Source organism: Amphiura filiformis, chromosome 14 (assembly GCF_039555335.1).
Source record: "Amphiura filiformis chromosome 14, Afil_fr2py, whole genome shotgun sequence".
In the NCBI taxonomy this organism is placed as follows: domain Eukaryota; kingdom Metazoa; phylum Echinodermata; class Ophiuroidea; order Amphilepidida; family Amphiuridae; genus Amphiura; species Amphiura filiformis.
This window is the reverse complement of record NC_092641.1, coordinates 55,241,064-55,266,710: the sequence shown is the minus strand read 5'-3', so window position 1 is coordinate 55,266,710 and position 25,647 is coordinate 55,241,064. Positions and strand designations below refer to the sequence as shown.

General features: G+C 34.7%; 1 protein-coding gene across 1 annotated transcript in view; it reads left to right on the top strand.

The window, feature by feature from the left end:
• Positions 1-25,647, top strand: part of LOC140170323 (short transient receptor potential channel 4-like) — a 290,327-nt gene that overhangs the window by 57,878 nt on the left and 206,802 nt on the right. The window contains exon 2 of the mRNA XM_072193690.1: positions 17,623-17,834. Within this exon, the coding sequence (XP_072049791.1) occupies positions 17,657-17,834 (178 nt within the window). The 5' untranslated portion in view covers positions 17,623-17,656. The remainder of the gene's footprint in view (positions 1-17,622; positions 17,835-25,647) is intronic.

Genomic DNA, 25,647 nt, shown 5'->3' with positions numbered 1-25,647 from the left:
TCACTGTATTAATATATAAAACCTTTAAAACTTCCCCTTCATATCCGTATTCAAAATTGACAGACAGCAATCAATGCATTATCGTTTTCTCTTTTTTCACTCATGACCATTAACCTGGAAAAATGGAAATGATGAAACTGGCGCGTAGAATTGGACAATATCCGAACCGGAATTGCAGATTCTGATTGAATTTGAATTGTCCCTTTATCTTGCCTTCTTTTAGCTTTTATTTTTATGATTGAAATAACCCGGTAAGCGTTGCAGCTTTGTCGATATTAATAAATAAGCAATAAAAGAAATCATTTGCCGGTACAAATAAAATATCTAATACTATTAGATATTTAAATTAGTAGTAGAACATAATAAAAGTATGTATATGGCTTAAAATGTCTTTGAAATTTTGAAATGGTATTTGATTAAAATAATATTTGTATAAGTCTGACATAGAATTGATCAGTCCCTCTATTATTCAAAATATCAACTTATAAACGTATGTTGTCTTGCGATAAAATTGCCTTATGTAAATGTGATTACTTTGATTAAACATTATTATACAATACTACAGGGTGTCCCGGAAAGATCTGTATCGTCGTAAACGGAATTGCTTAAGTATTTTTACGCGACAACTAAACAGAACTGGTGTGGTTGCGGAACAAATCGGCTATCACATACTTTTTGAATTTTGACAATTGACCACACCGTTCTTGAAATATAAGAATTTATACTCCCTCATTTTGAAACCTTTCCACAGATTCCAACATCAATCGATGATCTGTATTTCGGAGTGCTAATCACTGCAGTGCTTGGGGCATCTATTGTCATTAATTGATAGTTGACTCCGTGGAACGGATTGAAAATGAGGTAGTTTCGTAAAATTATTTTATTTCTAAAATTGAACGGTCAATTGTCAAAATTCAGTATGTTATAGCTGATTTATTCCTCAAACACATAAGTTGTTTAGTTATGTTTGGTTTATGTGTTAAAACACCCAAAACAAATCGGTTTCCGACGGTACAGTTCTTTCAGGGACACCCTTTACTAGCGGAAATTTTCCAGCTCCTGGGTACGTAAGCACTTCATAACCACGTCAATTGAAAGTACTTTTTTTAAACTCTTCCCTACAGATATTCATTTTTGTTCTTTTGTTTGTATTTTTCTCTTATATAAAAATGTAAATATTTTGCCCTAAAGTTACTTTGACTGTAAAATGTAAATTGAAAAAACACGGATCTCGCTCGGTTTCATTTTTGTTCGCATTTTCAAGTAAAGAGGTTTATGTAATTTCTATCGTGTTGCTGGCAGGAACGTTGCATCATTGATTTTTGACTTTGTGAATGGATTTGAAAAACTGCATTTTTGCTTAATCATGTTAACTTGTTTGTAACAAATATTATACAATAAGATGTCATCCCTATAAATGGATTTTATAATGGCCGTGACATTTCAGCTTAACACTATCACAACACAGTTTACACTCAGTCATTGTAATAACATCGTTGTATAAAATTAAGTAATAGTACCACGGTAATAGTAAACTGCTTATTCGATTGTTCTGTTTTTGTGGAAAAAATGATCAAAAGTCGACCTTGGCATGAGATTTTAGATTTGGGCTTAAGATACGACAGGTTACGTCTTTGGAATGTTGAGAGAGTATGGATTTAATAATGAGAACCAAGTTAACAGGATGTAAAGACACTAAAATAACAAGTGAGCTTCCGAAATACAAGAGGTTGGACGTTTTATATCTTAGATCATTGTAACCATGGTAACATTAAAAAACACATTATCTTTAAAGGCGCATATAAAAATAACATGCAGATGTGGAAATAGGAGTATAAACTGACCAGTAGATACCAGTTGCCAGGACCAGTTGTAGTCCTACTGAATATGGCAAATTGGATGGCCTAGGGGAAAGTTAGCCCATATTTGCAAGACTCTATGCCTTATACCGTATGTTAGAAAAACATTAATCAAGCACAGATCACATGATTTTATTTAAAACAAACTCATTGACCATACGCTGGCGAAGTGATGTAGGTGAAAACAATTTTTGAATACCTCGCAAGCAGGTTGCTCTCATCACCTGTGTATGTCAAGTTTTATTATATTATATTATTATATTATTACAAGTATATTATTTGTAGCATGAACTTTTGAAAAACATCAAAGTGTTAGTTGTCAATAATATATTGATTTAAATAATGAAAATCGATTTTGTTTTTTTGGTTGCTTCGACCAACAATACCTAGTCTATTCTTAAAGACCTTAATGCTATTTGAATTAAGCAGGAATATCCAGTGCGTGATATAAATTAAACCCCGACGTCTCAATCCGTAAAACGGAGAAGCTTTTACACTTAATAAATGATTGCGTGACTTCAGAAACAGGTTTTTGTCAAACTGTTGAAATATTGATGGCGTAAGCGCAGTTTCAATAGCGTATCTATCACAGCTCTGATGCAGCATTTGACACAATGATATCCCAGCATGCTATGCGAGAATAAATTCTGGAGAAGCGTTTTTTAAATTTTACATGAAAGGGAAACATATTATGAAAATATGTGCAAGTTCAAGAATAATGGAAGTCACCCCTATATACACTCCCTATAACACCATTTACACCAGTTACTAAAATGGCTGATGAATATACATTTCCACTTTTTCTTCTCTTTGTTAATAGTGTATTATAATATATTGGTATGTTATTTGAAGAAAAGAACTAGAACAGCAGAATTCTTCGGAACAATGTTTTGTATACGAATGAATACAAAATCTCATGCAACGACAGCTTAGGGTAAAGTTTACCTATGACCTGACCTAGGCCGGAATTGAGTGTTACCGATATCGCTTCTCATGACATCAGCCATTGTTTTCATTCCAGCATTAACCAAATCGAAACGTACAAAGTTAAGGGGGTACTATACCACTCGATAAATTTGTGTCTATTTGTGCATTTTCTCAAAAACTAATAACACAGTGGTAACAAAAGTTATGTATATTATAGGGGCAAGGAATCCAATTACTACACTGGAATTTCAGTGACCCAAGACAAGCGGTTCATTATTTATGATAAGAAATAAGCAGAGGATGATTTAAGCACTTCCCACCACGCCACTGTGTTGACTTGCGGTTAGCACAGCTGTGTGAGTGAACATGACACGACTGCTCGCACATAGCATTGACGGCCATGGTTAAATTTGAATTTGGACTGATATATTTACAATAAAAACGCATTCACAATGCTGGTCGATTTCACATTTTATGTTACCTACAGAAGGTGTGAATTATCCTTCATGCATACATCACTTTAGATCTGAAATCGACCAACTAATAATGACACACGCACAATTCTTAAACAACGTCTTTTGCACACAATTCAATGGGATTTGAAAAGTAAAGTGGCAGTTGAAACTCTGGTGATAACACGTTTGCAGTGCATGATGGGGCTTCCTTAAATCATCCTCTGAGAAATAAGGTACCGCTAGGATGTATCTCGTTTCCTATTATACTGAACCGCTTGTCTTGAGTCACTGAAATTTCAGTGTAGTAATTGGATTCCTTGCCACAATAATACACATAACTTTTGTTACCAGTGTGTTATTATTTTTTGAGAAAAAATGCAAAAATTGTCACAAATTTACCACATGGGTGTAGTACCCCCTTAACAAGCTTGTCTTATTGTTTCACGAAACACTGCAAGCGATTGACGTAAATTGCAATTTAAATTATCTAATAAAAATTGCATTCTGGGATACCATAACAACACGGTCAACACCCAATAGTGTTAACCTAGATTCAATGTTAATGTCGGTTACGAGACGATTGTGAGCGCCAAATTGATCCGTACTAAAATGACAAAGATTATTGAGCAAGTATCAGATTCTTACGACTTTGAGAAAAGGTAGTATTAATTTTATCATTGTCTGTATGGCGCTCTACGGGTAATACGAGAAGACAGTGAAAAGCGTAACATATACCAAACATGAATGTTGCCATGGGTACATTATCAAAATGAACAAATTGCATATAGGCCCCTACTTGTAGTTTAAAAGCTATGCATTCACACCAGAATATATGCTGGAACACCTTGCATGCGTTATGTTTGAGTTATCAAGCTTAAAGAAACATTGCAACATGCACAGATGATTGCAAGCAGCCTGAGATATAGTTCACTCCGTGAACAAAAGCATGCTGCGCATTGAAAGTCTTAATATACGATTTCCGTCAAATTTTAATTTTGTTATTCTTTATTCAAAATGTTGAAATAATATTAGTAATAACTGCCGGGAAGGGTTGCTGTCCGTTTTAAGTTGAAATAACAAGGTAAAGTGAAAGAAAGCCCACTAGTTATTTTGACCATTTAACATGCAGTTCTATGGGAGGACATATTATCATAATTTTTAAAATTATGATAATATGTCGAACTTTGCTCTGTTGACCTACAATGACAACAAATTTGGCCGATTCCATTTAGGTGCAAGTTGGGACGTGTGTAAACATAACAAATATGCAAAAAAATCAGGTTTGAAAAAAAAAGTAACCAATTTCATATTATAAGATCGTACATTAAGGCTTTAAGGTGTTCAAATATTTTTGAAATCCCTAGACCGTTGTAGCATCTCGTCATAGAGATGGTGCTTGTTTGTATCTCAATAATTCGTTGCATATTCATTTGGAGTAACCATGGTAACCTCTATTTTCATATAGCACATTGTCGAGTTCACAACCGTTTTTGAATAATAAAATTTTGCTTTAACAGTATAAACAGATTTGTTTGTGAAGATTTCATGATCACATGTTAATCCAATAACCATGATAACGACGTCAAAATTTACGATACCGCATCCGGCCTCCTGAGCTCAGCCAAAATCTCCTCCATCGACGAATTTAACTTTTGCAGTATCTGCAAAAATATAGCGGTATACGTTGGGTTTTAAAAAGAAGATGCGCAAAGATAATTTATACACATTGTTAATTTTACTACGAAATAAGTAGGCCTACGCTTATTTCTTATCTGCTCATTCAATCAAAATATAACTTACAATGTTCGCGACTATGTGTCTACCTTTCGATCATGTATCACGTGAACGTTAAACAAAGCAACTCCGCCATTGTTATCAATGTTATGCCATTGATACGAGACAGGTGTTTTTACACCGTTCTTTTATGCCTTTTTATTTACAAAACAATACCAGCAGAATCCCTTCTCTGTAGGATAATTAAATTAAGCAACAATTCTGGCTATGGTAAAGAAGTAAGCATCTCAAAAAAAGTAACTAACCCCCTTAAATAATGACCATTATTTAAAAACGGGCGATTGTATTACAAATCTGCATGTAAAATGCGTTGGAAGCAGAATTTATATTCGCACATTTTGACACCACATTTGTAGCAATTGACTAAATATTGACGTCACAGCGTACACTTAAATCAATGTAACCCAAGATTTGAAAGTTGCAGTAAATGGTAGCCTATTGATTTTGTATTCAGTATAATGGAAGGAAATCTGTGTAATTTTGTATTATTGTAAGTACAACTTTCAAATCTGGACCTCACTACATTAAATTGACCGGTGTTTTATTGTTTTCTGGGCTATCGTATCAAATGAGGTGTCAAAATGCGCAGAAATAAATTCTGCTTCCAACGCATTTTACAGGTTTGTAATACAATAGTCACTTTTTGAAAAATGGCCATTTTTAAGGGGTTAGTTACTTTTTTGAGATGTTTATAATTTCAGAGAGATTGTGGTTAAGGGACAACTGGCGTATTTAGCTTAGGATAATAAAATGGGCCTCTTATCTTTTCAGTTTTCGGTCTTATAACTTTATGCGGGTGGTTACGGATGCGAAAATCCAACAACTATACTTAAAATTACAATATTACTTCTGTCTACAGAGAGCAAAAGGATTATGGTACCAGTTATGTTCAACCCTGTATATCATAAACAAAGACAAACATGTCAAAATTAAAACCAGCACTCTTTAGATGTGATTTAAAACCTCATTTGTTGAAATCGGTTGAAAATTAAAGAAACGGTGTGTATAAAGCAATTGTAATAGCAATGTGGACTTTCCTGTCTCAGAATTGCCTCACAAAAATAACACTCGTACCCAACGAACATAAGCACAGAGGAACACACCCCATACGCCCCGTGCGCTCTAACACTCTCACGAATACCTTCTTTTGTTTTGACTTCTTCATGTGCCTTAAACTCTATTTTGCCAAATTTCCAGGCTGTGACATGCCATGTCAGTGCATTTGTGTCAGTAAGGTAGGCCCCAAATCGTTTAGATATTGACATAATCATTAGTAAGAGTAGAGTATTGAAGTAATCCTATGTGTAATTATGGTTCATTTTTGTTGGACAGAATTTCAAGGTATGACCAAGTGAAGCATTGTCAGTTTCGTTTTGAAGATAGAAAGACATAGGCCCAGCCAATTAGCATAAACATAATGTAATACATTTTCTCAATATGAAGGCGGCTTTCCCTTTTAAAGGCAATGTTTATTTAAATGGTTTTATTGCACAAGATTCACGTTAAGGGATCTAAAATGAGCGTTTATTGCGTTTTGACAGTATTTTTGTTGGATTTGAAAGCACCTCGGACCTATCGAATTGCATTCTGAATACGAAGCATGTCTTTCTGATATCAAATAATTTTCATTTTTGAAAATCACAATATAATACAAATTTTATGACAAATTATTAAAATTTGATATTTTTCAAATTTTGATATATAACAGTCCTCGAAGTAAATTATATAAATCTAATGATATATTCTTAAAGTGTATGTAGCAGGGAGGAAAAGCCGACGGTCAATTGAAAATTTTGACCTTTCATATTGAAGATATGGATTTTTTCCCAAAAGACCTAATTTTTTTGGTGTTTTGGGAAAAAAAATCCATATCTTCAATACGAAAGGTCAAAATTTTCAATTGATCGTCGGCTTTTCATCCCACCTACATACACTTTAAGTATAAATTATCAGATTTATAAAGTTTACTTCAAGTACTGTTAAATATCAAAAATATCAATTTTAATGATTTGCCATAAAATGTGTATTAAATTGCGAATTTCAAAAATCAAAATTATTTGATATCAGAATGACATTCTTCGTATTCAGAATGCAATTCGATATGTCTGATGTGCTCTGATGTCCCAAAATAAATACTGTCCAAACGTTCATACCCCAGCCCTTATAGTGAAGCGAAATTCAACAAGACACGTTACAGGTAGAGGAGTTCGTCAGATTATTATTAAGTAAAGGTAAAACACCATATGATGGAAGACTGTCGCCCATCGTGTGGCATATAGTGATTCATTACGCGCCATGGATCGGCAGTATAGTCCGCTTGCTTGAAACCGCAGAATGTCACACATTCAGGTGCATGTTTAATTTATGGATGACTTCCATTACTGACAAGGATCTCAATCATGCTCATCCGTTCGTACACAGTTCTTTAACCCAGTAGGCTTTTACATGCATAGAATGACCTTTGACTGTATTGGGTACAAAAGCGCATACCCTACAACATGAGGTCAACTTTTGATCTATGCAGGGCCGGATTTACCTTTTTGGGGCCCTCCCAAATTCACAGTGAGGAAGGCATGTGCACTCAAGTTTTGGATTAATAGATATAAAATCGACGGTGTTGACGGGAGCATTACATTTTTGGGCGTTGAAAAAGAAATTGAAGCTGAATTTGCTATAGGCCTATATATAACATGCCAGTGCGCGCGAAATTTTGGCCCCAAACATGGTGTTTTTCGGCTAAATTGGAAGATGCACAGGGAAATTTCGGACCCCCAAATTTGGGGGCCCTCACTGCAAAAACAAGTGTTTATATTTAAACACCATATTGTGTTTATCAGAGCAACACTTAATAAACCCATAATTCATGTTAATGGTCTAACACTAATGTTCATAAATTAACACTTGGTCTTATATTACAAACACTAATGTTTGTAATATAACAGTAACACCAAGTGTTAATTTATGAACATTAGTGTTAGAAAAATTAACATTAGTGTTAGACCATTAACATGAATTATGTGTTTATCAAGTGTTGCTCTGATAAACACAATATGGTGTTTAAATATAAACACTTGTTTTTGCAGTGAGCTGGTAAATGGTAAATCCGGCCCTGGATCTATGCTTGCTGAATGGCGGTTACAAACTTTGCCATCGGTGATGATATCAGTTTGGCTCAGTATTATATATTCTCTTCGTATATTGTCGACATGGGATGCTGTACTCAAGAGACACGTCATATTAGGGATGTGTGGTCAGACCAATTTAGCCGGGGGGGTCACTCGACTTTGGAAGTGACAGGGATGTGCGGACATCAGTTCGAAACTAGGGGTCTTTCGGTGAGCCTAGACATCGTAAAATGGGGGGGTTCTTTCAGTGCGAAGGCCCTCCGTGAGACTGGGAAGAATTTTGGGTCAAGATATAAAAGTTGATACAATAATAGTACTATAGAGTCAATTACAAAATCTTTTATGACTACCTATATATCTGTTAAACATGATTACGCTTGCATAATTCATTATCCAACTATTATACGACTGAGATCATTCTCTGATTTCAATTTTTACTTTATATAAATTATGACATGATTTTGTTATACGATTCGCAACACACGTGTCTAGAAAACCAATTCTGGCATATTTTATTACATTTATCAATATTAGATATGCTGTATATCTGCTCGTAATAAAGGAGTTTTTACTCTGCATGAGGAATGGGAGTCACGGGTTCAACAAAAGATATGTATTGAGGGCGGGCTGTTAGTTACCGCTATGATCCATGTCACAAAATAGGAAGCTATCGTAATTATGCTTTTACCTGTTACAGGCAGTATCGTGGTAGAAGAAAATGCAATTTACTTTCGTCAAAAGGGAAGAAGCAAAAAGTATTTTGCCATGACGGCAAATTATGAAAACACCGGAATCTCAAGCATAACGTTGATTTGAAGGCTAAATTATTAAATCAAAATAATGGTATAAATAATCAGTTGGTGCTAGAATTGATTCAAGCCAAAATGTATAACTTTCACGCATGATTTCTGTTTGTTTCATTTTAATTTTGTCCCTGAGATGGATTCATATAACGAATGATATATTTTATCACTTTATATCACAGGCTGCTACGCCCACCCAATCTTTTAAGTGTTTGATATCCCCGGGTTGATATCACGACTTAGTTGTACAATACGTCTTGGTACATTACTCTCGTATAATTACATTAAATTTAATTTATACTCATATTAACTATTTATTGCTTTATTTTCAAAGATATCAATTAATATGACCTCGTTCTCAAAGTAAATTACGCGTAGGCTGCAGATTTGCTCATAATCAAAAAATTCATCAAAATTCAGATCTTGGTACCTTTGTCATTGTCATAGATGTGCTAACATAGCCTGCCATTTGTGGTCCAGCCGAAAGCTATGTATTTAAGACAAAATAAGGCATTTACATAATTTATGAAGCTGTAATTTATATACTCCATGATCCACAGTATATGTATTTGTATACATGTATTTGACTCGGACTTCAACTTCGTCGATACTGCTGTTTTCTTCATTTTATACAAAATATTTCATTTCAAAAATACCAAATGACAATTTGAATGACGTATCCTTCGCGCTTAAGCAATTTGTAAAAAAACATTTACGCTGGGACCACTGAATGGGTCTTTAATTCTTAATTAAGATTATGTCACCCTGAAGTCATGTCTAATTAGAAGGCATCATTAAGGCGTGTCTCATGGACGCCTTTTCCTCCCAGCTACATTATACTTATAAGTACATGAAGTTTACTTCGAGGATTGTTAAATATCCAAAAATAGAAAAAAATATCAATTTTTAATAATGTGCCATAAATTTGTAATTATATCACGAATTAAAAAAAATCAAATTATTTGATAGCACAGGGACATTCCTCGTATTTAGAATGCCACTTGGTGTGTCTGATGTGCGCTCATGTCCCACTAAAAATTCTATGGAAACCTTGATATCCAATTCCTTAACCCGGGGTATTCAAACTGTTTCTCTCAGTGAATGCCTCTATACGTTGAATATCTCGGCCTTACATCTGTATCAGTTTCATATCGATGTGCCCCACCCCGCGCCCTAGTATAGAGCGGCGAGTGGCATGATAGAGCCGGCAACTTGTGAAACCGCCCGGCCGTATGGCATTTTCCATTATACTCGGCCCGGATACTCGGTTAGTTTTGTGGGGTTCATTATCGAACCCCAACGGTTTTTGCTTGTATTTATATTATTTATTAACATAGGCCTATTTGTTTGTGATATTTCAAGCGTTTTAAAATTTCAAAATAACCCCATTCAATTACACGGTTGACGATGGAAATTTACTGAATTTAGAGAATGCACGGCGACCACCACCTGTACCAGAGTATCTATCATCATTGCATTACATGAATGTCGTCATTTATTACCATGTTTAGCATTTAGTCATACCAGTTACGATGTGTGGTCATGTGGAAATGATGCAAACACATTTAGTCACGATATTGGGAGGAGAACTTGACATTATTACAAAATATATCATTTTGAAGTTTAATGTAGCAGAACGCTGTCGATGAGTTTGGATGATAGGCTCTCTGGAATGAAGATGGTTCGAAAATCAACATGAGAACTGGGCTCAAAAAGAAACTTGTAATTTTTCACATGGTCAAAGCTTGAAAATCTGTCCATCAAAATGAACCGAAATTACAAACAGGATGACTTCAATACTCTACTCTAATGACATGTCAATATTCAAACGGTTACCTTACTGACACAACTGAAAATGCACTGGCAGGGAACCGTTTGCTGTATCACATGTCAAAGCCTGGAAATTACGGCAACATAGCATTTAAGGCACGAGAAAAAAAGTCAAAACAAATGAAGGTATTCGTGAGAGAGTGTGTTGGGCGCACGGAAGTACGTGTCCGTGTTCGCCTATATCAGGAAGTGTTTCTGTTCGTTGGGTACGAGTGTTATTTTTGTGAGGCAATCCTGAGACAGGAAAGTCCACATTGCTGTTACAATTGCTTTATACACATCAAATGGGCTGTGGTATGTGGTACAAGAAGCTGTTCCATGTCAGTGCATTTTGCTGTTGTGTCAGTTGGGCAACTGCTTGGTTATTTAGAGTAGAGTATTGAAGTGATCCTGTATGTAATTTTGGTTTACTTTAATGGACAGGATTTTAGTAGTAAACACATGGAAAAGCATGATCGAAGTAATATAAGCTAATATAAATTCTGAGAACACGACCTTATTTTATGTCCATAAGGAACATAACAAATCATAAGAGATCCTTGTTCTCTTTAAGTAATTAAGGGTAGGCATATACGAAGATTTGTTGGTCGAAGCAGCCAAAAAGTCAATTTTCATTATCTAGATCAATATATTATCGACAAATAACACCTTGGTGTTTTGCAAAAGTTCATTTTGCAAACTTGCTTGTTTTATTGTTGTTAAGGGGGTACTACACCCCTGTGGTAAATTTGTGACTATTTTTGAATTTTTCTCAAAAATTAATAACACACTGGTAGCAAAAGTTATGTATATTATTGGGGCAAGGAATCCAATTACTACACTGAAATTTCAGTGAATCAAGACAAGCGGTTCAGTAAATATGATAGGAAATGAGGTACATCCGAGTGGTACCTCATTTTCTATCACAAATATCGAACCGCTTGTCTTGGGTCACTGAAATTCCAGTCTAGTAATCGAATTCCTTGCCCCTATAATATACATAACTTTTGTTACCAGGCTGTTATTAGTTTTTGAGAAAAATAAAAAAATAGTCACAAATTTAATGAGGGCTGTAGTACCCCCTTAACGAGTTATGTACGTTTTACAAAAGTGTTGTTGTTTCAGTCCTCTTTACAACATAACTAAAGAACCACAGGACCTACAAAAGTATATCTGTAATATTTGAATTCTTCTACACGCTCGCTATGAAATGAGTAATGCAGTTTTTGCCCAAGCTCACTACCATTCGCAAGATGCTCTGAACTACCAAATCGCAAAAGTTTAAAATATTTAATAACCTTAAAGCAACAGATTAAAACCCAAACGCAGCTGTAGCCGAATAATCCAAACGTGAAAATTGATGCAGAAAAAATTAACGCGAAAAAAGAGGAAGCCAAAGAGGGACACTACCATGACTGCCTTGCACTGTAAGTTGCACACCAAGATCTAGCAGTGCCCTCCTTTGGCAGCCTGACTATAGTTAAATTCAATATTATATTTTCATCTGCTTATTTAGTGAACCTATACAGTGTGTGTATTCACGCTGATACATGTACGTTTCAGATGGTTCAACGCAGCTGCATATTCTCTATCTTCGTCGTGATTCAATCACAATGCAATATTTTTGAACATTAGAAAACTATGCTCTATAAGTCTGGGTTGGGTAGAGTTTTTAATGTAGTTGTAAAGTATTAAAGTAGGCCTATGTATCTATACGAATAACCCATTTACCATTAACGGTGACGTATGGATACTGGTAAGATCGCATTGTAAGCGTTAACTGTCACACTAACCAATTAAAAACCACCGTTCTTTTCGTGTATAGCGCGTATAGCGTTCTAATTTCACAAAAATAATCAAGATATGTCCGCAACTAATGAAAATAAAAATGAAAATAATTCCCCAAATTGGTGAACTTTTTAATTATTATATCGGATTTTATATACATTTATAAAAAAAAATATTGAAATAATATTCGAAATTTATATTGTTCTTATTTAAGGGAAAACTGTATGGTCTATATCGAGGGCTTAGAGCCAGAACTAGCTATGTCCATTTGTTTTCTCAATTACATGTTACTCATTTCGGCAACAAATGTACGGTTAATTCTGCCCTCCACAATAAATGCAAGTGACATTGGGGAATATGCATGGTCACTTGAACGTGTTAGTTATACGCAAGTGACCATGCATATACCCCTAAGTCACTTATATTTTCTTATGGAGGAGAGAATTAACCGTCCATTTGTTACCGAAATGAGTAACATGTAATCGAGAAAACAAATAGGCATAGCTAGTTCTGGCTCTAAGCCCTCGATATGATAACTAAAGCCAAATATTTTCTGCTTTATAAATGTCAAATTCTGCTTTCTTCTGCTTTGTAAATTTTGCAATTTTCAAAATTTTTACTTTATTCGCAAAAATTTTGATTTTACGATTTTGGCCTGATGTATAGTCCATATTTTATGTTAAAACATTCTTTATTTATATGTTACATTTTAAAGCCGATTTTAATATTTATATCATTTTATAGTAAGAAATTATAATGAAACCATCACTAGATACAGTGCTCAACTATAAAATATAGGAGCGAAATTCTTTGTCATTTTACACATTGCAACTGACGAGTGTGGATGGGTCAAACCATCCATACGAAACAAATTTGTATTGCGATGTGGTAATTTCACTAGTATAATAATAATATATATCATTTTATAGATAAGATTGTTATGAAACTGCATTATCTGCTTTTCATCCTAAATTCTGCCTTATTCGCGGAAAATCTGCAACGCGGAAAACTTCAGGCTTTAATGATAACCACCTCCATAACCACGTAGAATATATATTATTATAATATTGTTTTAGTATTATATTCTCTTAACATCAATTATGCCACGTGTCTTTTATTATTCAATACGATGAAGCAGTAAATATTAAATGAACTTTTAGATACAGGGATGCTTTTACATTTTAATGATGGTCAGCTCAAGATGTCATTACGTCCGAAGTGAGTTATATCTTTACATGTGACTATACGAATTGAATTCTTTGAAAGGCACGCCAGTTGCCTAAAAAGATAAAGATATTGTCTCGAGAAAAAAAAGACCTATACAGACTCCGTGTATTCGACGTAGAATATTTGATGTAACATACCCCCCCCCCTTATTTCAGCGAATATGTACTGTTGAAACAAAAACAAAATTATACCCAATGACCTTCTTTTCATTTTGTTTGTACCCAATGATCTCCCTTTTTTTTTAAACAACGCACAGTGTCATCGCCCCGATATCTTCATGGCAGAAATCGCCATGGTAGGTTGAATCCACCGCCACGCATGGCAATTTTGTTCCGACCTGTTTAATAGTTTTGAGACGCATAATGGGCCGAATGACATCTGACTAAGGATACTGACAATTGCCCGGTGACTGACCTCAATGTGTGTGAGTCGAGCATGGTACGCCATAGGTCATATGCTTTTAGACTACCCACGATTGGCCTATAGGCCTAGAGGCCTTGCATGTGACGTATCATCCCGTAAATATGGCGGACTACTCAAATGCATTCAACAAAAGCATGATTGCAATCTACCGTGACAGTTCGTCTCACACACATAACCATGCACTACGATCAAATAGGTTGATGACAACATTTGATTGAATGGACTGCACTCCGGCATAACTACGGTGAAGGACACCGGTTCAAATCCTTTGTTTGGAGCCAATCGATAAATTGATGCAGGGCCTCTATACACTGCGCTATATGATTCGGCACATATAAAATCAGAATTATTGTCAGTTTTTGAGTTCAAGACATAAGCTTCTTTCTCAAGACGCAAGCTTCTTTCTCAAGACGCAAGCTAACGACTATCATATATGTTCAACATATATATTCAAGTGCAAGGAACCACATCTGGTTTCTTAAGACGAAATCATTTACGGGAGATATTCATCATTTTCTACCCCGGTATGCAAAGATTTTCGTCTGAATATTAAAATCGTGCATAGCACATTCACGTATCCGGGATCGATACACGTCCATTTTTTTTTGTGTTTTTGGAAAAAAAAACCCATATCTACAATACGAAAGGTCAAAATTGTCAATTGATCGTCGGCTTTTCATCCCACCTACATACACTTTAAGTATAAATCATCAGATTTATAAAGTTTACTTCGAGCACTGTTATATATCAAAAATATCAATTTTTAATCATTTGCCATAAAATGTGGATTACATTGCAAATTTCCAAAAATGAAAATTATTTGATATCAGAAAGACATTCTTCGTATTCAGAATGCGATTCAGAATGCAATTCGATATGTCTGATGTGCTCTAATGTCCCACAATAAATACTGTCCAAACGTTCATACCCCATCCCGGCAGCTTAATTTCTTTCTGCAACCATAATGGGCCGCAATATATCACTAACCGCATCGTCCGAGGCAAGGTTCATTATTGTCAGGGTTAGGGGTTAGGGTTAGGGTCTTATGGTTTAGGGTTAGGGTTAGGGTTAGGGGTTAGGGTTAGGGTTAAGGTTAGGGTTAGGGTTAGGGTTAAGGTTAGGGTTTAGGGTTTAGGGTTAGGGTTAGGGTTAGGGTTAGGGTTAGGGTTAGGATTATATTCGTATTTATTAGTACTAATATACTAGTAATAGTATATTGTGTGTATGCACTTTATTCCGTAATCAATAAGTATCATAAACAAACACCTTTCTGGCACAACGAATCATAGCACAGTCGTGTAGGCATTAGACTATGGATACATAGGTTGTGGGTTCGAACCCCAGGAAAACCTTTGTATAATTTTAATTCTATCGATTTCGTTTTATTTTATTAAGTAAGAGGAAATAATAATGGTAATAAACTCGTGTTATATCTAGCCTCATAGGCCTATAATTACATGTATGTACTATGTGTTATCGCATTGCGGCCCATTATGGTTGCAGAAAGAAATAACGCATCCCGGCACGGCTAATGAATTAGCAGAATCAAATAAAGTTAATGACTTGATAGCGTGTGCTTGATTTATATTAAATTGACCTAATTGTAAATTAATTAACAACATATTTACGATAAATGATCAGTACTAGTCATTGGCTTAGGAACATTTTCAACATGGGGAGGGGGCTGTAATTTGAAAAATGTTGGTGGTCATCCTGGGGGTCCAGAGGGGGTTCCCCCTCGGAGTCAGAAAATGTTGCAAAATATAGGTCACAAACACCTATTTTCCCTCTATCTGATAACAATTTTTAACAATTTTAAAATTCACCTAGGATTAGGACGGGGGGGGTGAAAGGTATTCCAGCCCCGAACCAAAGTCATCGAGGGGGCTGATCCCCCAGCCCCCCGGTTGGTTCCTAAGCCTATGCTAGTATTAATTTAATCAATCTTATCGATGTTGTGGTGTAAATCAAATGGAGCAATAATTTAAATAATTGCGCGAATAATGTATACAAAATACCCAAAAATATTCACCATACTTATATTGCGTAAAGATCTGTAACTGGGTCATGTAAATGATTAATATGCCTTAATAATATGCCTAATTGCAGTTTGACATGGAAATGATCAATTATTAATTGGCGCGTATTTTGCAAAGGTTGTAGTGTAATTGATAGTGACTGATAATGACAGAGGGGTTATAGAGTTCAAATGCAGTCACCCTTATAGAAATTCACTGTGCAGACTGCAGAGGATTAAGGGCATGTCTTCAATAGGGGGTGTATGGATTTCAACTGGAATAGCTCATTCTAACAGTAATAATAGCCTTCTGGAACAAAATAATATTATGTATATAAACAAAACATTAATAATAAAAATAAAAATGAAAACAATTCCCCAAATCGGTGAACTTTTTAATTATTATATCGGATTTTATATACATTTATAAAAAATATTGAAATAATATTCAAAATTTATATTGTTCTTACTTAGGGAAAACTGTATGGTCTATATCGAGGGCTTAGAGCCAGAACTAGCTATATCCATTCGATTTCTCAATTACATGTTACTCATTTCGGCAAAAAATGTACGGTTAATTCTGCCCTCCATAATAAATGCAAGTGACATTGGGGTATATGCATGGTCACTTGAACAGTTACTTATACGCAAGTGACCATGCATATACCCCAAAGTCACTTACATTTTCTTATGGAGGAGAGAATTAACCGTCCATTTGTTACCGAAATGAGTAACATGTAAGCCTTCGATATGATAACTAAAGCCAAATATTATGTATCTGGATTTATTATTAAAAATGTAGTGCCCAGCCCTGGGTATCCAGATCCACGAGTTAAATATGTACCCCATTCCAAATGATTTTCTTTAGCATGTTTAGTGCTTCTTTTCTAGTGCTTCAATATATTTTTCCACTTTCATTCTTTTTGTTGTTGTTGTTGTTTTTGTTTTACTTTTTATTGTGTGCATATTTTTCAATCCTGTCAAATTTGGTCTCTGGATTTTTTTAATGTGTGAAAAATATAATATTATAATATTATATTAAAATATAAGATATTTAAAGCAATATTTTAACGCACACATATTTAGATAAAGTTAATAATTTTATACAACAAATCAAGTTTGAGCAGCCTTCTACTACTAGTCCTTTATATTATATGCCCTTTAGAAATGAAATGAAAAACACTTTGTTAATGTCAGCACTGTTTAAAAACCAAAAACAAACCAAAAACACAAACACAAACAAACACCCCAAGAACACACAAACAAACAAACAAATGAACAGACATACTTGTATTTACAAAATGTGTTAATTTGTTTATCCGTAATTCCAATTACAATCAGAAAGTATCATAATATGTGAAAAAGATAACAATGATTTTTTTTTATTCGTTACAGATCTGAAACAGAAAAGCAACCATAGTCATTCAAAATGGCGACCATAAATGCCATCAGTCAGGAGGAGCGCTTTCACGCAGCCGTCCGGGATGGTGATGTCGCGTTTGTTGAGACAGCTCTGGAAAAGAAAGAAGAACTACGGTTGGATATTAATGCCCCAGACAGAAACCAAAGGCCGCCATTAACCGTGGCAATTGTACAAGGAAACCTACGTAAGTACCATGAATAAGCTAAGATTGTAGTCGCCTTCGTCATTGTTCGTGATCATGATATTAAACCATAATTCTGATCGTAGAATGGAGAGAGATTTACAGAAAATTATAGTAAGATAAAAGCGGTATTATCATAACCATTTTAATTAACATGATTAAACTATAGGAGTGGTTTAATTTTTGAAGCCCATCACTATGGTCTCATTCAGCGATTTGCGAAACCAGAACACCTAGTAAAATTGAGATTTTTGCATTTTTGGAACAATCATAATATAGATGTGCTAGTAAACGAACAAATGGCCAACGCGAAAGCTATCTGATAAAGACATGATCGTACATCACTCCCAAGGGATGAGAGAATATGCAAATGATTTTTGCATTTTTACTAGTATACTGTGTCACTGTGTCAGTGTACTGCCAATCTGCCATGGTTTGCATACTGCATTAGTTTTTATCTTGTCTTTGTCTGATTTGCCACAACGAGTTTACCTGGCTCGAATCTTTCTTTTTTATATATATTCGAGGTAACCTCTTGTGTCTCATCATTTGATCCTTGGTGTGGTTTGAACCTCGTGGGCTACAAAGCATTGTATTTTGTCTAGATAACTAACAATTAACAATGAGAGTGCTTTCCTGAACCCCTATGACTTGATGATGATTTGAAATGACCGCCTACTATGACTGTTTGATATTTATTACCAGCAATGTGGAAAAAGAGACACATGTAGAACCGAAAAAAGATACTATTTTGTTGAAGGAACAGAGTTCAACAATCCATAACCCCGCTTCTGGATATCGTTGGAGACACCATTACCCACTTCGTTTTTGTATAGGTAAAAATAACTGGTACCATAATTATTTTGCTGTCTGTATTTTGAAGCACGGTTGTTTGGCATGTAAAACAACGTCATTTTAAAGTAAAGGTGAAGACTGATGGCGCTATTTATCTTTAATCGTGTTTTCATCTTTACAAAGGGTAAACACTGGTATAATGGCATTTAAACATCAGATAAAGAGTAACAAATCATGAAACATGAAATGTATGGAATAACTTATAATATTTGGCTAAATTAAATTTAAAATATATGTAAATAGCGCCCTCAATTTGCGCACAAAAACAGTTTACCGAATAAAAACTACCAAAAATACCCCCAAACTCAGAAAAAGATGAATAAAGTGATAAAGAAACGAAATATGTTAAAAATTACTTTAAATATATATTACTGTGTGCTACCTGTTGGAATTGTCAAGTCTAGAATTGTTTTGTTTTGTTAGAAAATTTACTAAATGACCACGTCAAACAACCGTGGAAGAGACACAAGGTGTAAAAGTAATAAAATCATTAAAAGTATAAAATGAAAACTATTGTATAGAATTACATACAAAAATAGATAAAATATCAAAGTTAATGATTTGGAGCACATAGTTTCGATACAACTTTTGCTCTATTAGTTTTATATAGAAAATATGAAATATAAAATTTGTTCACTCTGTTGGAAATGATAGCAACATAAATTAGAATTAAAGTCAATCATATGGTATTACGCTTTGTATAGAACATACAAAACAGAAAGCTATGATGTCTTTTTAAACTAATTACATAACATATGGCGCTGTATATGGACTCGATATAACCTCACTTTATGATGAAACAGGTTTAAAATTGTATATGGCAGCAAAGAAGACAAGCACCAAAGTACAAAAACGTACCGGAAATAAACACACGTATAATTAGTTCCCAGAGATGTATTACGGTCATCGAGTGATTTATTGCTTTTTTTTTAAACACATCCCATCGTCATTATCGGGAGGGAATTTGCAGCCAGTTTCTATTTCACGCAAGAAAGAGTTTCATCTGCGTAGATGTGTTCCGGTGAGTTCAATGATGCAAGCGGGTCATAAAACCTTTCGATAATGATTGAAGCTCCTGGAAAGAGCTGGTACCGATGAGCACCACTATTAAGGGGTGGGGTATGAACGTTTGAACAGTATTTATTGTGGGACATGAGAGCACATCAGACATATCGAATTGCATTCTGAATACGAAGAATGCCCTTCTGATATCAAATAATTTTCATTTTTTGAAATTCACGATATAATACAAATTTTATGACAAATTATTAAAATTTGTTATTTTTCACATTTTTGATATATAACAGTGATGATACATATTTAACAGTACTCGAAGTAAACTTTATAAATCTTATGATATATTCTTAAAGTGTATGTAGCTGGGAGGAAAAGCCGACGATCAATTGAAAATTTGGACCTTTCATATTGAAGATATGGATTTTCCCCCAAAAGACCTAATTTTTTTTAGTGTTTTTGGGAAAAAAATCCATATCTTCAATACGAATGGTCAAAATTTTCAATTGATCGTCGGCTTTTCATCCCACCTACATACACTTTAAGAATAAATCATCAGATTTATAAAGTTTACTTCGAGTACTGTTAAATATAAAAAATATCAATTTTTAATCATTTGTCATAAAATGTGTATACATTGCGAATTTCAAAAAATCAAAATTATTTGATATCAGAAGGACATTCTTCGTATTCAGAATGCAATTCGATATGTCTGATGTGCTCTAGTGTCCCACAATAAATACTGTCCAAACGTTCATACCCCACCCCTTAAGTCATGTTGGAGGGATCCTATAACATCACATGTGCCACAAAAAAGGGTTTTACAATCTTCATTATGGCATTGAAAATTGCATTGAAATTACATTATTTTCACTATACAGGGTGTAGAAAAGGCTATCCTGACGACTATGGTGCTATTTTACCATATATTTCAAATTTCACTCAGTGTTTACATAATGTTAAAACTAAGACTCACGAAATTACAGGCTTACCAAAATGCGTTCCCCATACAGATATCATTTCTTAGTAAAATGTTTTTGATTTTTGATAAAAATAGAAACATTGATCCACGGATAGATGCGCATTTAGCCTAGGCCAACAAGAAAATTGTAGAAAATTATACTTGCAAACATTTTTGCATTCGATATCTTTACAACTTTTCAATCAAATGAACGCAATTTTATGGTAAATATATTTAAACGATGTGATATTTAATGACGGTGTATTTAATGTTTTAAGAAAGCATAACTTTTGTCAGAGCCCGCTTATTTGGGACAATTTGTATTACATTTAGACTTATGTACTACATATTATGAGCGCATATTTGATATTCCGTCAACAACTTGTGCCCCTGGAGCACAATAATACTGGTTTCATCACCGTGGTAGCGGCGCTTTTCACGGCACACTCATTCTCTACATGCTCTATAACTGTTCCTTTTCAGTTATATGTGTGGCGCTTATTTCGTACCTCGGATTCGCACCTTCTATTCATGCTCGAGAATATTTTAAGTATTTCAAAAAGACGACTTTCTGTCGTATTGGACGCGTGATCGAGTTGTGAATATAAAAAGAATAAAACAAAAATAACTACCTTTTTGGATTTATTTCTATATTTCAAAAAGCATTTCTTCAATTGAAACTATTATTTGACATGCATTGTGTACAGACTTATAGCCAATTCGTACCCAGTGATTCCCACAGGTGTTCTGATGTATGAGTAATCATACATAAATGGAGAGATTACTGATGTTAAAAGTCGTAAAAATGAGTATCCTTTTGCAGGAGGATGGTTAAGCAGAATCACTATGTACATCCACTGTCTGTCTGACCAGAATAGGACAATTGCAATCGGGCACTTGCATTAAAAAGGGGCATCCGGTATCAGTAAAACTAGCATTATAATCGGGCAATCATTATCATGATTATTAGCAACTACACTTGGATTTTCGAGCACCCGAGATCAGGAAAACATGCATTATTATCGAGTATTTGATATTTACTTTTTTGCAACATTTGAATTAGCGAACTCTTTCATTTACTGTGTGCTCATTCAAGCATGAAGTCACTACAGCTATGAAATCGGTGTCTTTGATGCTATGAGTCTGCTGATGCTGATGAAGCATGCCAAAAATATTTTCAATTGAAGAAATACTTTTTGAAATATAGAAAAATATCTAAATGTGTAGTTATTTTTGTTTTACGCTTTAGTATTCGCCAACAGTACAACAGACGCTTGAAGTTAACAGCTGTACTGCAAGGGTTAAAGTAATGTATGCATGCTGTTATACCTCCAGAAACTGTTTGATGTGCTGCTTTTAAATTCATGTTAAAAATAATATAACGTATTGAAAACGATGAAATTATTACAATGGATCTGAACGTATAATTATTGAATTGTGTGCAAGCTGAATATCTGACACATTCTTTTGGGACAAAATGGGCTATTCAGAAAATAGATGCACACCTATATAGAGGATGTTTTGTTGTATTAGGTTCATCTGGATTGTCAATTATAACTGTTTGATGGGAATTCATACTATCAAATCCAATTTTTGGTGACATACCTTGTTACAGTTTCATGCTGCTTCTGAGTCTGAAGTGCTGCGTAGCAGCATGAAACTGTAACAAGGTATGTCACCAAAAATTGGATTTGATAGTATGAATTCCCATCAAACACCCCTATAGAGGAGTTCGGATTTCTGGATTTTTTGTTCAGTCGTGACTGTAAGAAATCCAGACTTTTATAGTGTACAAAGGCAAAAAAATTCCTGCAGAAAAATAGTTGAAGATCAGAAATCCTCAATTCGAGAGCTCATTTTGGACATTTCCGTGACTTTTCCTTCATTTAATTGGATTTCCAGGCTTTTTCAAATGATATTGGCAACTGGAATTCCAGTCGTTTTCAGAAAGCAGACTTGGAAATCCAGACATTTCTTTGATTGAAAAGTTACTCCTCTATAGGGGATAGGGGGTGTGCATTTATTTTCTGGAATAGCCCAATGCTTTGTCAAGATTCTAAAATCACAACATATAATCTGATGTCATAAAACCTAATACAGTATTAGTAATGGCATTAATATATATTTTATATAGGTTAAGCAGTTTATCACACACCACATTCAATATAAGAAGGAAAAAAAAACATTGATGTATGCTTCGTCAGAGCCTATGGCACGCCACACCGGACACTAATATGGTCCGCCACACCATACAATATTATTGAGTTTTTGCGCACGTGGTCGAAAAATGCAAGAACGCGAGTTGAATTGGTTTGCACACTGACGCTGGTCGAGTGTTGCGCACGTTGGTCGACTTTATGCTGATCATACTATTAAGATTTGTTGACAATGTTCGTAAAATTTCCCCCCACTTGCAATTATAAATGTGCCTGTTTCCCCCTACCCCTTGCCACCCCTCTGGAAAAGTCTTGGCTACGCCGCTGACATAAACACATATGGTTGGTTTAATAATTTGACCTTTTTGAACCCAAATGATAAAGGGACATAAAATAATTAACATAAATTATTATCAAACAATATATTCAGTATTCGGTAAAATGTGAATTTTAGTCTTTCTGTTTCTGTTTGAATTGGAACACCCTGTATACGATTGTAAGACGATTTATGTCATCACTTATACATGCTTGATCTATTTTAATTTTTATAGGCCAAATCTGATATAATACCGATGCCCTTGAAATTTGGTCATAAAATTACATTGAACATATTGAATTTTTTTTATTCCTGTAATGGATCAGACTAAAAATAGTAATTCGTGTTTAAAAGTTATTACAATATTTAAAAAATGGCACTGTTTTGCACAGTTTAGTGACATGGATGACAACTGTTTTAAGTATACATTATTTGTGTTTGTTTATTTGTTTGTTTGTTTGTTTGTTTGTGTGCTAATTGCTTTCTATATATTTCGGTCATTAAACACCATGGATGGGTGCCAAATTTATCCAATGACGAAAACAAATATTATTGTCTATCATGGTGTATTTTACATGAGTATAATTACCCTTTTTTCAGAAAGATACAGTTGAACTCTATTGGAGCTTTAACTGTATCTTTGAGATGATATTATATTAATAGAGTAGACGCCTCAAGTGGATCGTTTGGGTTAATACGTATGTCAATTTATTATATTAGTTTTGTTTTCTATTACTTTTATATCCACTCCTTTATTATTTGCGACGGTGAACCATGGTGAAAAATTATGTTTATTTATATAATTCCCGTCGATCATGCCACTGTTTTTTCCATGTAATATTTCCTCACAAGGGAGGATGGCAATTTATTTCTCTTGCATTTACGGCCCTAGCTACTATGGGCTACTTGCGGGGATGAGATAAGTTTAAGTGACCGCTTATGGGTTCGAATTTCAACCAAGCCTAATCATGAAACTCCCGTGGTCGAATGGTTAAGGCACAGGTCTCGTAAACCTGAGGTCCTGGGTTCGATTCCCAGGCGGGACCGGGATCACTTTTTCTACTTGTCTCCTTTATTATTTGCGATGGCGAACCTGGTGAAAAATTATGTTTATTTATATAATTCCCGTCGATCATGCCACTGTTTTTTTTTTTCATTTTTATATCCTTTGGTTTGATTTCAAATAGGAAGACCTGAGCGCAAGAAGACCGCAAGTCCTCTTGGCCCCTCAACATGTATACACTCAAGTTGAGTATAGTTTCGTATAGTTTGGTAATGTTTTATACATGTTCAGGGGCCAAAACAAATTTTTCACAACCTTTCATGATGTTTTTACCCTGGAACATGTTTTAAACATTATAAAACCCTAAGAAACTATGCGTAACTTTAGTTTATACATGTTGAGGTGCCAAGTGGACTTACGGTCTTCTTGCGCCCAGTTCTTCAAATGTATAAACCTTGCAAATGACTTTTCAGATTTCAGTTTCCCTGCTATGCTTTTGATATGATGTGAAAGACTCTCCGAGTACATTTGAACTAGGTCACACTAATTGGCACGATAGACAAGAAACTAAAACGTGTTCCAATTACATATCAGAATTCAAAGAATAGTATTATAATTAGCCATTCCAGTTGAAATCCATGCACCCCTTATGGAAAACACGGTCTTAATCTCCCACACAGGGAGTGTAGATTTCAAATAGAGTCACTCATTCAGGTAACCCCATTTGAAATTCACACTCCCTGTGTGGAAGATTAAGATTATGTCTACCATAGGGCATATATATGGATTTCAACAGGAATAGCCCAGTTTGACTACTCCTCGTGACGCCATTGCTGATTGTGCTCTGTTATGTCAAAACACTTTAATAAATCACGCTCAACACACACGTACATGGTGAAGCAAAATTTGAATGTTCTTTTACAACTTCATGTTTTACAATTGTGGAATACCTTGCTAAGTTTATGATTACATGATCCAGAATGTTTACACATACACAATACACCCCCCCACTTCAATCACATACACACAACTACATTCAAAAGCTTTATATCAAATTGAAAAATATCTATATATATATTTGTTTCATTCTTTCAATGCCATTGCCTGTTCACCCCACACACGAACATTGCAGACGCCCCACCCACACCACAAACCCTAACATTAGTGAAGTAAAGACAACACTTATGTAATCAGTCGGAACTCGGAAATATTTAATTTTCAGTTTCTTATAGGATAGTAAAAAGCATTTACAAAGCAACATTTTGCAGAAAACCCCATTGAAGTTGAACAACCAGTTTCAAAGATATGAGCAATTATAGAGTTTCAAAAACAAAAGAAAACAAAGGGAAATAGTCCCTTTATTTGGCTATATCTCAAAATCAATATTTCCGAGTTCCGACTGATTTCGCTTGATCGCATCACATTATGTTGTGTGAGCGTATCCAATTGTATCTTACTCTCAGCAAGAGAGACATCAAGGTAGACTTTCCTGTTTCCAAATGTCCTCGCAA